Source organism: Pristiophorus japonicus, chromosome 1 (assembly GCF_044704955.1).
Source record: "Pristiophorus japonicus isolate sPriJap1 chromosome 1, sPriJap1.hap1, whole genome shotgun sequence".
Classification (NCBI taxonomy): Eukaryota; Metazoa; Chordata; class Chondrichthyes; family Pristiophoridae; genus Pristiophorus; species Pristiophorus japonicus.
Window position 1 is genome coordinate 71,228,203 of NC_091977.1, and position 16,400 is coordinate 71,244,602.

A 16,400-nucleotide genomic window follows, 5' to 3' on the forward strand; every position below is an offset into this window, starting at 1 on the left:
ATATTTAATGTAATTTTATCCTTATTCAATGATGATATGACTCCTTTCACGGGCATCTCCGGACCCAGATTGATAAAAGTTCACTTAGTATTTCAATTGTCAAGTCATTTTACATAATGTATATGTCACATATGGAGCCCACTGGCTTCACAAGCCCTGGGACATTAATGTCTTCCCGACTCCTGCTGCCAGATCACCAACTCCATGCAGTCTGAAAATCAAGATGCCTGCCTCTCCAGGTCCTTGGCTCCAAACCAAATGGTTTTAATTCGAGAAGGGGTACTTGTTGTTAATTGAAAGACACTTAACAATAGTTGGCCAGACTCCAAACTTCAGATCTGTATAGCTTGCTTTTCATTTCCTTAAGGCTTTCTGAAGTCTATGAATTTGTTTTCCCCTGTGCCAATAAGCTCTCTTATGTGCTGTTATCTGCAGAAGCATCACTGGATGTTGAAAAATTTATTAGCGTCATCCATGCCAAATAGTTTATGTGCCCCCAAAAATTGCAAAACCATAAGTTTACTTGTTTTCTGGATGTGCGATATGAATTCTTGAATTAGAATGCATAGATTTTTCAACTGTTGAGGAATATATTTGCAATTTATGTACTTACATTGAAAGGATAATATTTGTATTCTATTTTTCTAACTTTGTAATCTTTATATCAAACAAAATGTCAGTGAACTGAGCGGATAAAAGTGGTGTTTTTTAAAGGTGAATGGATAGGATAGTGCTCATATTTGCAATGAGGGAAACTTAATCGAGTTGTGTTCTAACTATTTTTATGCATCATTTGTATATCTAAACTATGACAGATTTTTACTTGGCTTTAGATACATTGGGCTAAAAATTCAGTTTTTGGTGATAATCGGGTTTTCCCCGTTATTTTACGGAATAAATACCATTAAAAACTTCGCCATTTTTTAAGGGGGTAAAATTGGCAAAAAAATCGGCATTGCAAGAGGTTTCGCGGTGGAGACCGTGGTCCTCGCCAACTTTAGCCCAGGCCCTTGGAGGAGAGAAAACACAAAAAATAAAATAAAAAAATAAACAATCAGAAAACATTCACTATACACTTAACTAATGAATCGCTGAAAAATAATTAAAAAATAAAAACTTCAACTTACCTTTTTTGTAGGTCTTCAAACCTACCGCTGTTTCTGGGGCTTCAGCGCAGGCTTTCCTCAGGCGTTTTTTTTTTCACCCTGTGTGCGAGTTCGCTGAATGGCTAATTTTAAGCCGTGCGTTTTTTTTGGTGTTGCATGTGGTCGATGTGCTTTTCGGCGATATTTCAAAACCGTCATTTGTTAACTTTGGCTAATTTAGGTGAGTACCTTTTATTGGCAAAAAAGGCGAAATATCACCGAAAAAACGTGCGCCAGGCTGTCCAATTTCTCCCTCTCTAAGTCAATCAAAGAATTACTTTGAGTCATTATGATATATTGAATGTACTCCAAACTTGGTGCATTGTGATCATGTTTGTCGTAATGATTTGTGTTCTGATGCAGTATGAAATATACACATCAGTTTTTCTTCTAGGTCCCCTTAGGAACATTTTCATCTGTTTAAAAAAAAAATGATCTCTTTGTAGAGTATTCCTGCTGAAGAGATGCTTGTTGGACTGAGCTTACTTCTGCTCCAGACTCCAGCGTGTCAGCAAGAGCCCATTTTGAATCTCGGTAAGCTTGAAAGTAATGTTATAGAAGGTACTTGGGTGAGAGGAAGAGACCAGCTCTTTTGAGCCCCCAGGGCTGATGCACAAAATATTGAGCAAAGGGTGGGAGTGGTTGCAAAAGAAACCAGGATTTTCTTCTCTCGTTAACCTTGGGGAGGTGGCAGAGAGGGGAGTACTGGAGGTCACAGTAGGATGGGTTGCTTGCAGATATTGCTTTGTGCCCTTGACTCAGATCAGCTAAACTCTGAAACATTTCACCCAGCAGTGAAAGAGATTTGTTTTGCTGCTCCTTTGAGTTAACTGGAGGATACTAGATGATTGATTGAGATCAGATATACATAATACACTCTTATTATAATAATACCTTGTTCATAAGTGATCTGGACTCATCACAACAGTCAAATGTTAGGAGATCCTGACTGAGGTAGAACTATGTATTTTGGTTTACATGCTGAGATTTTTTTGATTCCTAGTTTATTTAAAAAAAAATATGTATTTTGTTTATCTGCTCTGATGTATACTTGCCTGACAATCAGTGTAATCAGTTTTTGTGAAGAGTTCAAAACAATAGCTTGCGATTCAAGACTATAGGTCTAGAAATTCCGTTTTTGGCAATATTGGGTTTTTCCTGTTATTTTACGGCAAAAATACCACTAAAAGCATTGTCATTTTTTAAGGGGGTAAAATTGCCAAACAAATGCACCCGACAGTAAAAATTGGCGTTGCACGAGGATTTGCAGTGGAAACCCCGATCCTTGCCAACTTTAGCCCGAGGCCTATCACCACCAAAAATACAGGCCTTGGGAGGGGAGAAAACACACACAAACAAATAACAAAAATCAAAAATTAAACATTCACTCATCATCATAGGAAATCCCTCGAAACGAGGATGACTTGCTTCCACGCCAAAAAAGGATGAGTTCACAGGTGTTTCAATGAAGGACCTAATATTCCAGATCCCAAACTACATCCTGAAGCGTGGAAGATGCCTGTGCTTGGATTTTTTTTTAACATGTGGTGGCCGTTGCACAGCAGCCACCACACGGGCTTGACAGAGCTAGGTCTTGGTCCAGTGGCAAGGGTATCCAAGACGACTGGAGAGCTGCTCTGCTGCACGGACCTAGTGCGCGCACACATCGCAGTGTGGGCTGGCTCTGAACTCGCGCCTCCCCTGGGCCCTGATCACGTCCCTCTACCCTCTCTCTCAGCTCCTTCGCCCTGATCTCGCCGCTCCTGCTGTATCTGCCCGTGCTCCAATCACCGACCTGGACCTTGATGACGTCACTCTTCGCTGCTGTCGCCCTCCTGCACCAGCTCACGCTGCTCCCTGAAGTGGCGTCCTCGCTGCTCCTGGGCTGCCGCACCTCCGCTACTTCTTTGGCCCCGACCTGCCGCTGGTGTTCTCACGCAGGTCGGGGCCTCCACACTGTGCGTGTAAATTTTGTGTCTTTTTTTCTCCAACACCAGTCATTCATCACTTGTTATTTCTGCCTATCCTCCTATTTGCACTGTACACTCCACCTGCCCCGTGCTCTTCTCAAAAATTGGGTTATATGATAAAATGTGAATGAGACCGGTTGGACCTTGACAACATTACACACTTATCTCTTGTACTTTGTGAAATCCATTCACACAGTGTGACTTTTCGAGTTTGTTAGTAGTAACCTCTGGTGAAGTCCTTCAAATGGTTCCCTGATTATTTTTTGATTTTTGCTATTTGTTTTCAATCAGAAAACATTCACTATACACTTAACTAATGAATCGCTGAAAAAGAATTTAAAAATAAAAACTTCAACTTACCCTTTTTGTAGGTCTTCAAACCTACTGTTGTTTCTGGGGCTTCAACGCAGGCTTTTCTCGGGCGTTTTTTTTTCACCCCGAGTACGGGTTCCCCGAACGGCCAATTTTAAGTGGTGCATTTTTTTTTGCCGTTGCACGTGGTTGATCCGCTTTTTGGGTATATTTCAAAATCGGCATTTGTTAACTTTGGCCAATTTAGGTGAGTACCTTTTACTGGCAAAAAAGGCGAAATATCAGCGAAAAAACATGCGCCAAGCTGGCCAATTTCTCCCGCTGTGGCTTTTGGTAGCATAATTCAAGTTGCACATAATGGGATCAACTGCAGATTTGTAGCTCTTTTTAAAACAAAATAAATCAAAATCATATGTCAGTTATTTTAAAAGCAGGAAGGGCCATTTCATTTTAGTTCATGATGGCAACTATTTAGGTAAATCATTTTTAACTGCTTCATCACGAGAACATTGCTGGTGGCAGGTCTAGGAGTCGCAGCACTTTAGATCAAAAGCCTTGTGGCTTATTCGGTTGTTAGAAGCAGATAATGGAAGAGGGAGAGGCATTTATGTTTGTGAGATAGTAGATCTGAGTCAATAAGGTGTACTGTACCATTGAATTGCAGTCATGCCAAAGAAAATTATTTTCTTAAATAATTTTTGTTATGTGTTTTCGTATTGATCTGAGAATGAGTTCGATTCAGACTGAAAGTTGAGGGTATGCTGAAAGCAGTATGGAGCTACCTTGAGTAGATTTCCCTTAATGTCGAGCCTCATTTCTTCTGCAGAAACACAAAATCAGCTCTAGTACAATGCATTATTTTGAACTGTTACAATTGTGCTAACGAACAATGATTGGGTAAAATTATGTGTAATGGGTGTAAATCTTGAGCCTTTACAAAGTCTGTTTTTGTGGATACTGTAACTTTGAGCATGAGGACCAGCTCTCTGTCCTCATATATTTAAGGCTAGTGGAACAAACATTATGATTAAAAAAGAAACAATGGAGCAGATTTCCATCTTTACTGGTTCAGCATTAAGCAGCGCCGGAGGTAAGAAGGAACATCTGGCAGGGAGGATCTGCGTGTCAGCAGCAGAAGCTATCTCATTTATTCCATTTAAATTAAAGGAATGAAAATCGACTGAAATTCGGTAAGGAGTGTGTGTGTGATCCTCCCCACCAGAGTTTCCTCTCTTCACTTCACTCGGGTGATGCATAACGTCCAGGCCATAAAGACAAAAATCTGCTCCATTGGGTTTTTTGTGAAAACAACTATTCCATGGCTGGGAAAGGTCTCATTAAGCTGCAGTGCCTATTCTCTGGCATCATATATGTTTCTATCCTACCTTACTATCTGCTTTATTTGTCTACACTATTTGTAATACATTTAAATGAACCTCAATCTTAACAATAATAAAAATAGTGAAGACTTGGATGGAAGGCAGGAGAAAGCAATTCCGCATATACAATAACAAATAGCTTGCTATAATTCAGGTTACATTGGCTACATTCATAAACCAGTGCCAATTCGCTCTTGAGACTAGGAGGTTGTTTACAGACTGGTATTTATTCCAGTGTGATAATAGACTCTTTGGTGTAGATTTGTGAAACAATGATAATCATTATGAGGGAGTCATTGGACACTGGGTGGATGGGTGGGGGGGGGGGAGGTGTACCAGAAAATTGTAAGCAGATTGAGGTAGTACTCATATTCAAAAGTAGGACAAAACTGATACAGGTAACTAGAGACTCATTGGTCTTACTTCCATTTCTTGTAAAATACAGAAACAATATATGAAATCCAGCAACCTCGGGATCGAGTCCGTGCCGGTTTTTGGGTTTTGCCGGATTTCGGACCTCACTGTTGCTGTTCCTTGCCGCCCGCCGATTCTCGTCAGCCGCCGATCCTCCGCTACTTGATGCTCGCGGCCCCCCCCCCCCCCCGGCACTGCATTTTTTTACTGGTTTCCTTGTCCCTCGCTGCTCTGTCGCCATCTTGGCTGCCACAAAAATGAAACTTTTTCGGACAATTCCGATTTTAGAAACATAGAAACATAGAAAATAGGTGCAGGAGTAGGCCATTCGGCCCTTCTAGCCTGCACCACCATTCAATAAGATCATGGTTGGATTTGGGACGTTGTACCTATAATAGAATTGACTATCAGGAGTAAAACTTGAGGATCATCTGTATAACAACAACCTAGTTAACAGAAGTCAGCATGGATTCAGAAGGGAAAAGTCCTGTCTCCCTCAAAGTTGTGGAGCTTGATCAGTGATAACCCAGGGGAACTGTGGAAGGCCCTATGGTGTGATGTTTTTCCACATCCTAAAGGATTCTGATAAGGTTCCACAGACAAGGTAATTAATTAAACTTGAAACTGAGGAGATTTCGGGTAATCCCAAGGAATGGGTGAGAAACTGGCTGAAGAATAGGAAACAACGAGTGCTCATTAGAGGAGGTATGTCAGTGTGGGAAGAAGTGGGGTGCCTTGGGCTCTGGGCAAGGTCCACTACTATTTCTAATTTATATAAATGCCCTGGATTCAATGCAAAGTGGTCACTTTTGCAGAGTGTAACAAACCAGGAAGGGCAGTAGAATTGGAGAAAGCAGGTCAGAAATTACAGAATGAAATGGGATAAATATGTAAGAAGCAATTGAAATTTAATGCAGACAAGTGCTACACATAGGATGGAAAATTGGGTGATATGTGTATTCCATGACGTGAAAGGTGTTGAAATAGCAAGGATGAAGCTAAAAGAAACTAAAGAGAGACATTTAAACACTGGAGACATTGCAGAGAAGATCTACTTGGATGATCCCCAGTTTCTGGGGTCTGAGTTATGAGAAAATATGGGAGAAACTTGGGCTTTATAACGTATAATAAGGTGCTCAAGAGGTGATTTTATATATATATGTATAAAATTGTGAAGTTTATAGAAACAGTTAACCTGGAATATTACTTTAGGTTAAACTATGGAAGTAAAACTAGAATATGGGCTCAAACTAGCATTAGGTCATTTTAGAACTGAGAGCAGGAAATTCTTCTTCATACTAAGATTGATCAATGTGTGGAATAAACTTCCAGAAAGAATAACGGAGGCAAAATCCCAGGAATCACTTAAAAAACCATTTGTATTCTACAGTGTGGGAGAGAGGTCTTAGGATCTCTCTAGTTGGATGAACTGAGATGGGCCGAATAATCTTCCTCAGAAGGGAGGGATTCAAATTCCTGGAACATTGGAACCGGTTCTGGGGGAGGTGGGACCAGTCCAAACTGGACGGCCTGCACCTGGGCAGGACCGGAACCAATGTCCTAGGGAGAGTGTTTGCTAGTGCTGTTGGGGAGGGGTTAAACTAATATGGCAGGGTGATGGGAACCTATGCAGGGAGACAGAGGGAAGTAAAATGGGGGCCGAAGCAAAAGATAGAAAGAAGAAAAGTAACAGTGGAGGGCAGAGAAACCCAAGGCAAAAATCAAAAAGGGCCACATTACAGCAAAAGCCTAAAGGGACAAAGTGTGGTACAGAGACAAGCCTGAAGACTCTGTGCCTCAATGCGAGGAGTATTCGTAATAAGGTGGACGAATTAGCTGTGCAGGCAGCTATTAACGAATGATATAATTGGGATTACGGAGACATGGCTCCAGGGTGACCAAGGCTGGGAACGCAACATCCAGGGGTATTCAACATTCTGGAAGGATGGACAGAAAGGAAATGGAAGTGGGGTAGCATTGCTGGTTAAAGAAGAAATTAACGCAATAGGAAGGACATTAGCTTGGATGATGTGGAATCTGTATGGGTAGAGCTGCGGAATACCAAAGGGCAGAAAACGCGAGTGGGAGTTGTGTACAGATCACTGAACAGTAGTAGTGAGGTTGCGGACAGCACCAAACGAGAATTTAGGGATGCGTGCAATAAAGGCACAGCAGTTATCATGGGCGACTTTAATCTACATATAGATTGGGCGAACCAAACTGGTAGCAGTACGGTGGAGGAGGATTTCCTCGAGTGTATTCGGGATGGTTTTCTTGACCAATATGTCGAGGAACCAACTAGAGGGCTGGCCATCCTAGACTGGGTGATGTGTAATGAGAAAGGACTAATTAGCAATCTTTTTGTGCGAGGCCCCTTGGGGAAGAGTGACCATAATATGGTAGAATTCTTTATTAAGATGGAGAGTGACACAGTTAATTCAGAGACTAGGGTCCTGAACTTAAGGAAAAGGTAACTTCGATGGTATGAGACATGAATTGGCTAGAATAGACTGGCAAATGATACTTAAAGGGTTGACAGTGGATAGGCAATGGCAAACATTTAAAGATCACATGGATGAACTTCAGCAATTGTACATCCCTGTCTGGAGTAAAAATAAAACCAGCAAGGTGACTCAACCGTGGCTAACAAGGGAAATTAAGGATAGTGTTAAATCCAAGGACAAGACATATAAATTGGCCAGAAACAGCAGCAAACCTGAGGACTGGGAGATATTTAGAATTCAGCAGAGGAGGACAAAGGGTTTAATTAAGAGGGGGAAAATAGAGTACGAGAAGAAGCTTGTCAGGAACATAAAAACTGACTGCAAAAGCTTCTATAGATATGTGAAGAGAAAAAGATTAGTGAAGACAAACGTTGGTCCCTTGCAGCCAAATTCAGGTGAATTTATAATGAGGAACAAAGAAATGGCAGACCAATTGAACAAATACTTTGGTTCTGTCTTCACGAAGGAAGACACAAATAACGTTCTGGAAATATTAGGGGACCGAGGGTTCAGCAAGAAGGAGGAACTGAAGGAAATCCTTATTAGCCAGGAAATTGTGTTAGGGAAATTGATGGGATTGAAGGCCGATAAATCCCCAGGACCTGATAGTCTGAATCCCAGAGTACTTAAGGAATTGGCCCTAGAAATAGTGGATGCATTGGTGATCATTTTCCGACAGTCTATCGACTCTGGATCAGTTCCTATGGACTGGAGGGTAGCTAATGTAACACCACTTTTTAAAGAGGGAGGGAGGGAGAGAGAAAGTGGGTAATTATAGACTGGTTAGCTTGACATCAGTAGTGGGGAAAATGTTGGAATTAATTATTAAAGATGAAATAGCAGCGCATTCGGGAAGCAGTGATGGGATCGGTCCAAGTCAGCATCAATTTATGAAAGGGCAATCATGCTTGACAAATCTTCTGGAATTTTTTGAGGATGCAACGAGTAGAATGGACAAGGGAGAACCAGATGATATTGGCTCTAATGAACAAAATGTTGAATCATTGTGGGTGGAGATTAGAGATAGTAAGGGGAAAATGTCACTGGTGGGCGTAGTTTCTCGGCCCCAAAATAATAACTTCACGGTGGGGCGGACAATAATCAAGGGAATAATGGAGGCATGTGAAAAAGGAATAGCAGTAATCATGGGGGATTTTAACCTTCATATCGATTGGTCAAGTCAAATCGCACTGGGTAGCCTTGAGGAGGAATTCATAGAATGCATACGGGATTGTTTCTTAGAACAGTATGTTACAGAACCTACAAGGGAGCAAGCTATCTTAGATCTGGTCCTGTGTAATGAGACAAGAATAATAAACGATCTCCTAGTTAAAGATCCTCTCGGAATGAGTGATCACAGTATGGTTGAATTTGTAATACAGATTGAGGGTGAGGAAGTAGTGTCTCAAACGAGCGTACTATGCTTAAACAAGGGGGACTACAGTGGGATGAGGGCAGAGTGGGCTAAAGTAGACTGGGAACACAGACTAAACGGTGGCACAATTGAGGAACAGTGGAGGACTTTTAAGGAGCTCTTTCATAGTGCTCAACAAAAATATATTCCAGTGAAAAAGAAGGGCGGTAAGAGAAGGGATAACCAGCCGTGGATAATCAAGGAAATAAAGGAGAGTATCAAATTAAAAACCAATGCGTATAAGGTGGCCAAGGTTAGTGGGAAACTAGAAGATTGGGAACATTTTTAGCAAAGAATGACTAAGAAAGCAATAAAGAAAGAAAAGATAGATTACGAAAGTAAACTTGTGCAAAACATAAAAACAGATAATAAAAGCTTTTACCGATTATATAAAATGGAAAAGAGTGACTAAAGTAAATGTTGGTCCCTTAGAAGATGAGAAGGGGGATTTTAATAATGGGAAATGTGGAAATGGCTGAGACCGTAAACAATTATTTTGCTTCGGTCTTCACAGTGGAAGACACAAAAACCATGCCAAAAATTGCTGGTCATGGGAATGTGGGAAGGGAGGACCTTGAGATAATCACTATCACTAGGGGCTAGTGCTGGACAGGCTAATGGGACTCAAGATAGACAAGTCCCCTGGTCCTTATGAAATGCATCCCAGGGTATTAAAAGAGATGGCGGAAGTTATAGCAGATGCATTCATTATAATCTACCAAAATTCTCTGGACTCTGGGGAGGTACCAGCGGATTGGAAAGTAGCTAATGTAACGCCTCTGTTTAAAAAAGGGGGCAGACAAAAGGCAGGTAACTATAGGCTGGTTAGTTTAACATCTGTAGTGGGGAAAATACTTGAAGCTATCATTAAGGAAGAAATAGCGGGACATCTAGATAGTAATAGTGCAATCAAGCAGACGCAACATGGATTCATGAATGGCAAATCATGTTTAACTAATTTACTGGAATTCGTTGAGGGTATAACTAGCATTGTGGAAAGAGGTGTACCGATGGATGTGGTGTATTTAGATTTCCAAAAGGCATTCGATAAGGTGCCACACAAAAGGTTACTGCAGGAGATAAAGGTACGCGGAGTCAGAGGAAATGTATTAGCATGGATCGAGAATTGGCTGGCTAACAGAAAGCAGAGAGTCGGGATAAATGGGTCCTTTTTGGGTTGGAAATCGGTGGTTAGTGGAGTGCCACAGGGATCGGTGCTGGGACCACAACTGTTTACAAAATACATAGATGACCTGGAAGAGGGGACAGAGTGTAGTGTAACAAAATTTGCAGATGACACAAAGATTAGTGGGAAAGCGGGTTGTGTAGAGGACACAAAGAGGCGGCAAAGAGATTTGGATAGGTTAAGCGAATGGGCTAAGGTTTGGCAGATGGAATACAATGTTGGAAAATGTGAGGTCATCCACCTTGGGGGAAAAAAAAAACAGTGAAAGGGAATATTATTTGAATGGGGAGAAATTACAACATGCTGCGGTGCAGAGGGACCTGGGGATCCTTGTGCATGAATCCCAAAAAGTTAGTTTGCAGGGGCAGCAGGTAATCAGGAAGGTGAATGGAATGTTGGCCTTCATTGCGAGAGGGATGGAGTACAAAAGCAGGGAGGACCTGCTGCAACTGTGCAGGGTATTGGTGAGGCCGCACCTGGAGTACTGCGTGCAGTTTTGGTCACCTTACTTAAGGAAGGATATACTAGCTTTGGAGGGGGTACAGAGACAATTCACTAGGCTGATTCCGGAGATGAGGGGGTTACCTTATGATAATAGATTGAGTAGACTGGGTCTTTACTCGTGGAGTTCAGAAGGATGAGGGGTGATCTTATAGAAACATTTAAAATAATGAAAGGGATAGACAAGATAGAGGCAGAGAGGTTGTTTCCACTGGTCGGGGAGACTAGAACTAGGGGGCACAGCCTCAAAATACGGGGGAGCCAATTCAAAACCGAGTTGAGAAGGAATTTCTTCTCCCAGATGGTTGTGAATCTGTGGAATTCTCTGCCCAAGGAAGCAGTTGAGGCTAGCTCATTCAATGTATTCAAATCACAGATCGATAGATTTTTAACCAATAGGGGAATTAAGGGTTACGGGGAGCGGGCGGGTAAGTGGAGCTCAGTCCACGGCCAGATCAGCTATGATCTTGTTGAATGGCGGAGCAGGCTCGAGGGGCTAGATGGCCTACTCCTGTTCCTAATTCTTATGTTCTTATTGTGTATTTGGACTTTCAAAAGGCTTTTGACAAGGTTCCACACAAGAGATTGGTGTGCAAAATTAAAGCAAATGATATTGGGGGTAATATACTGACGTGGATAGAGAACTGGTTGGCAGACTGGAAGCAGAGAGTCGGGATAAACGGGTCCTTTTCAGAATGGCAGGCAGTGACTAGTGGGGTGCCGCAAGGCTCCTTGCTGGGACCCTAGCTCTTTACAATATATATCAATGATTTGGATGAAGGAATTGAGAGTAATATCTCCAAGTTTTCAGATGACACTAAACTGGGTGGCGGTGTGAGCTGTGAGGAGGATGCTAAGAGGCTGCTGGGTGACTTGGACAGGTTAGCTGAGTGGGCAAATGTATGGCAGATGCATATAATGTGGATAAATGTGAAGTTATCCGCTTTGGTGGCAAAAACATGAAGGCAGAATATTATCTGAATGGCGGCAGATTTGAAAAAGGGGAGGTGCAACGAGACCTGGGTGTCATGGTACATCAGTCATTGAAAGTTGGCATGCAGGTACAGCAGATGGTAAAGAAGGCAAATGGCATGTTTGCCTTCATAGCTAGGGGATTTGAGTATAGGAGCAGGGAGATCTTGCTGCAGCTGTACAGGGCCTTGATGAGGCCTCGCCTGGAATATTGTGTTAGTTTTCGTCTCCTAATCTGAGGAAGGACATTCTTGCTATTGAGGGAGTGTAGCGAATGTCACCAGACTGATGCCCGGGATGGCAGGACTGGCATATGAGGAGAGACTGGATCGACTGGGCCTGTATTCACTGGCGTTTAGAAGAATGAGAGGGGATCTCATAGAAACCTATAAAATTCTGACGGGACTGGACAGGTTAGATGCAGGAAGAATGTTCCCGATGTTGGGGGAGTCCAGAACACAGTCTAAGGATAAGGGATAAGCCATTTAGGACCAAGATAAGGAGAAGCGTCTTCACTCAGAGTTGTTAACCTGTGGAATTCTCTTCCGCAGAGAGTTGTTGATGCCAGTTCGTTAGATATATTCAAGAGGGAGTTAGATATGGCCTTGCAGCTAAAAGGATCAAGGGAAATGGAGAGAAAGCTGGAAAGGGGTACTGAGGTGAATGATCAGCCATGATCTTATTGAATGGTGGTGCAGGCTCGAAGGGCCGAATGGCCTACTCCTCCACCTATTTTCTGTGTTTCTATGTTTCATAATTTAGCTTGTATGCCGCACTACGAGCAATGAATTCTAAGGAGATTGACGGGGTACAAAGCTTCAAATTGAGAACTATTTGATGGTCATATGGAGGTGTTAGAGCACCTTCCACCAAGTCATCATATTTTTCACAAATAATTGAGTTCAATGCTGGAATATTCCAGATGAGCAGGGAAGTTTTAGGAGTGCTTTTGTGATACCTGAGCTTTTCCATGCTGCACTGTTGAGAATCAATTGGTTTGAATTGGTGCTTCCTCTGTTGACTCAATTGTTGATGCACTTTTTTTCAGTGCTTCCATTTCTGTGGCAATCACTTTGTTTTACAGGATTGCTCCTTCGAACCTCACCACATGCACAAATGTTTATGGGCAAAAAACACTTGATTGCTGAATGTACAGATTTTTCAGTCCCATCGAGAACTAACTCTTAAGAATTTGAATTGCCCTTTTGTTACAATGAGTCCAAGTTTGCCCGCATGGTTAGAATGGTGCAACTCCGTGAGGTGCGGCGACTTTTAAGAACAGAAACGGCGCCTATTATTTACCTTCGTATTCTCCACGCAGCAGCACCGATGTAGGGCCCTGGCGTAGCGCAGCAGAGTGCGTGGGGGGGGCGGAGCCAGGTCCCGGCGTTGAAAACAGTGCCGGGATCTCTGCATATGCGCGCTAGAGTGTGTGCGCATGTGCAGTAGTTCTCGCCCCCAGATTCTGTGCGTGTACTGCAGGCTTTGTGGGAGGGGCCCGAAGCACGCCGCCCTGAGCCCTGGCCGAATGGGATCCCAGCCGCAACCTGCAAGGGAACAGACGGTCATCAGAGACAGGAGATCCCAGGAACAGAAAGCCAAACAAGAAAGGGAGAAGGAGCTGGCAAAAGTGGCCATCAAGAAGGAAGATGACTGAGGCCATCAAGTGTTCCATGGGACTGTCTCGGAGATGTTCGGGGGGCTGGGGGTAGCAGGAAAGCAAGAGATTGGGGGCAAGAGGTGAGTAGGATGGGACCTGGGCAGGCTCGTCTGTTTAACGTTACCGCCCCAGACCCACCTCCTCCCACACCACCCCCCCCGCCCCCGCCATCTCCTCTTCCAGCCCCCCCCACCGCCACCTTCTCTTCCCGCCCCCCCCACCTCCTCTCTTCCCACCCTGCCACCCCCTGCCACCTCCTCTTCCCCCCCCCCCACCACCTCCTCTCCCCCCCCCCCCCAGCTCCTCTTCCCCCCCCCCCCCCGAGCTCCTCTTCCTCCCCCCCGCCAGCTCCTCTTCCCCCCCCCCCACCTCCCTCCTCTTCCACCCCCCCCCCACCTCCCTCCTCTTCCCCCCCCCCCCCCCCACCTCCTCTCTTCCTCCCCCCCCACCTCCTCTCTTTTCCCCCCCCCCCATCTCCTCTCTTTTTTCCCCCCCACCTCCTCTCTTTCTCCCCCCCCCCACCTCCTCGCTTTCTCCCCCCCCACCTCCTCTCTTTCTCCCCCCCCCACCTCCTCTTCCCCCCACTCCTCTTCCCCCCCCACCTCCTCTTCCCCCCCCCCGACCTCCTCTTCCCCCCCCCGACCTCCTCTTCCCCCCCCCGACCTCCTCTTCCCCCCCCCCCACCTCCTCTTCCCCCCCCCCACCTCCTCTTCCCCCCCCCCACCTCCTCTTCCCCCCCCCCACCTCCTCTTCCCCCCCCCCACCTCCTCTTCCCCCCCCCCCACCTCCTCTTCCCCCCCCCCCACCTCCTCTTCCCCCCCCCACCTCCTCTTCCCCCCCTCCCCACCTCCTCTTCCCCCCCCCCCACCTCCTCTTCCCCCCCCCCACCTCCTCTTCCCCCCCCCCCCACATCCTCTTCCCCCCCCCACCTCCTCTTTCCCCCCCCACCTCCTCTTCCCCCTCCCCACCTCCTCTTCCCCCCCCACCTCCTCTTCCCCCCCCCCCACCTCCTCTTCCCCCCCCCACTTCCCCCCCTCCACCTCCTCTTCCCCCCCCCCATATCCTCTTCCCCACCTCCTCTTCCCCCCCCCCCACTCCTCTTCCCCCCCCCACCTCCTCTTCCCCCCCCCACCTCCTCTTCCCCCCCCCCCCACCTCCTCTTCCCCCCCCCACCTCCTCTTCCCCCCCCCCACCTCCTCTTCTTCCCCCCCACCTCCTCTTCTTCCCCCCCACCTCCTCTTCTTCCCCCCCACCTCCTCTTCTTCCCCCCCCACCTCCTCTTCTTCCCCCCCCACCTCCTCTTCTTCCCCCCCCACCTCCTCTTCTTCCCCCCCACCTCCTCTTCCCCCCCCACCTCCTCTTTCCCCCCCCCACCTCCTCTTCCCCCCCCACCTCCTCTTCCCCCACCACCTCCTCTTTCCCCCCCACCACCTCCTCTTTCCCCCCCACCACCTCCTCTTTCCCCCCCACCACCTCCTCTTTCCCCCCCACCACCTCCTCTTTCCCCCCCACCACCTCCTCTTTCCCCCCCACCACCTCCTCTTTCCCCCCCACCACCTCCTCTTTCCCCCCCACCACCTCCTCTTTCCCCCCCACCATCTCCTCTTTGCCCCCCCCACCATCTCCTCTTTCCCCCCCACCACCTCCTCTTTCCCCCCCACCACCTCCTCTTTCCCCCCCACCACCTCCTCTTTCCCCCCCACCACCTCCTCTTTCCCCCCCACCACCTCCTCTTTCCCACCCCCCCACCCCCCACCACCTCCTCTTCCTCCTCTCTTTCCCCCCCCCCCCCCCCCCCCACCACCTCTCGCTCTCGCTGTCTTTCTCTCTCTCTCTCTCTCTCTCTTCCCCCCTGCTCTACTCCCTCCTCTCTACCCAGACGGTCTGCACCTGGGCAGGACTGGAACTAATGTCCTAGGGGGAGTGTCTTAGTTTAACTCCTCCACAATAGCACTAATATGGCAGGGGGATGGGAACCTATGCAGGGAGACAGAGGGAAGTAGAATGGGGGCAGAAGCAAAAGATAGAAAGAAGAAAAGTAAAAGTGGAGGACAGAGCAACCTAAGGCAAAAAGCAAAAAGGGCCACATTACAGCAAAATTCTAAAGGGGCAAAGTGTGTTAGAAAGACAAGCCTGAAGGCTCTGTGCCTCAATGCGAGGAGTATTCGGAATAAGGTGGACGAATTAACTGCGCAGATAGCAGTTAACGGGCATGATGTAATTGGCATCACGGAAACATGGCTCCAGGGTGACCAAGGCTGGGAACTCAACATCCAGGGGTATTCAACATTTAGGAAGGATAGACAGAAAGGACAAGGAGGCGGGGTGGCATTGCTGGTTAAAGAGGAAATTAATGCAATAGTAAGAAAGGACATTAGCTTGGATGATGTGCAATCGGTATGGGTGGAGCGACGGAATACCAAGGGGCAGAAAACGCTAGTGGGAGTTGTGTACAGACCACCAAACAGTAGTAGTAAGGTTGGGGACAGCATCAAACAAGAAATTGGGGAAGCATGCAATAAAGGTACAGCAATTATCATGGGTGACTTTAATCTATATATTGATTCGGCTAACCAAAATGTAACAATACGGTGGAGGAGGATTTCCTGGAGTGTATTAGGGATGGTTTTTTAGACCAATATGTCGAGGAACCAATTGGGGAGCTGGCCATCCTAGACTGGGTGATGTGTAATGAGAAAGGACTAATTAGCAATCTTGTTGTGCGAGACCCCTTGGGGAAAAGTGACCATAATATGGTAGAATTCTTTATTAAAATGGAGAGTGACACAGTTAATTCAGAAACTAAGGCCCTGAACTTAAGGAAAGGTAACTTCGATGGTTTGAGGCGTGAATTGGCTCGGATAGACTTGCAAATAATACTTAAAGGGTTGACAGTGGATAGGCAATGGCAAACATTTAAAGATCACATGGATGAACTTCAGC

The 16,400-nt window shown here is 45.8% G+C and overlaps 1 protein-coding gene across 3 annotated transcripts in view; it reads left to right on the forward strand.

The window, feature by feature from the left end:
• Positions 1–16,400, forward strand: part of focad (focadhesin) — a 343,322-nt gene that overhangs the window by 118,931 nt on the left and 207,991 nt on the right. For all 3 annotated transcript variants that reach the window (XM_070881054.1, XM_070881035.1, XM_070881044.1), the window contains one exon: positions 1,592–1,679. In XM_070881054.1, coding sequence (XP_070737155.1) covers positions 1,592–1,679 — 88 coding nt within the window. The remainder of the gene's footprint in view (positions 1–1,591; positions 1,680–16,400) is intronic.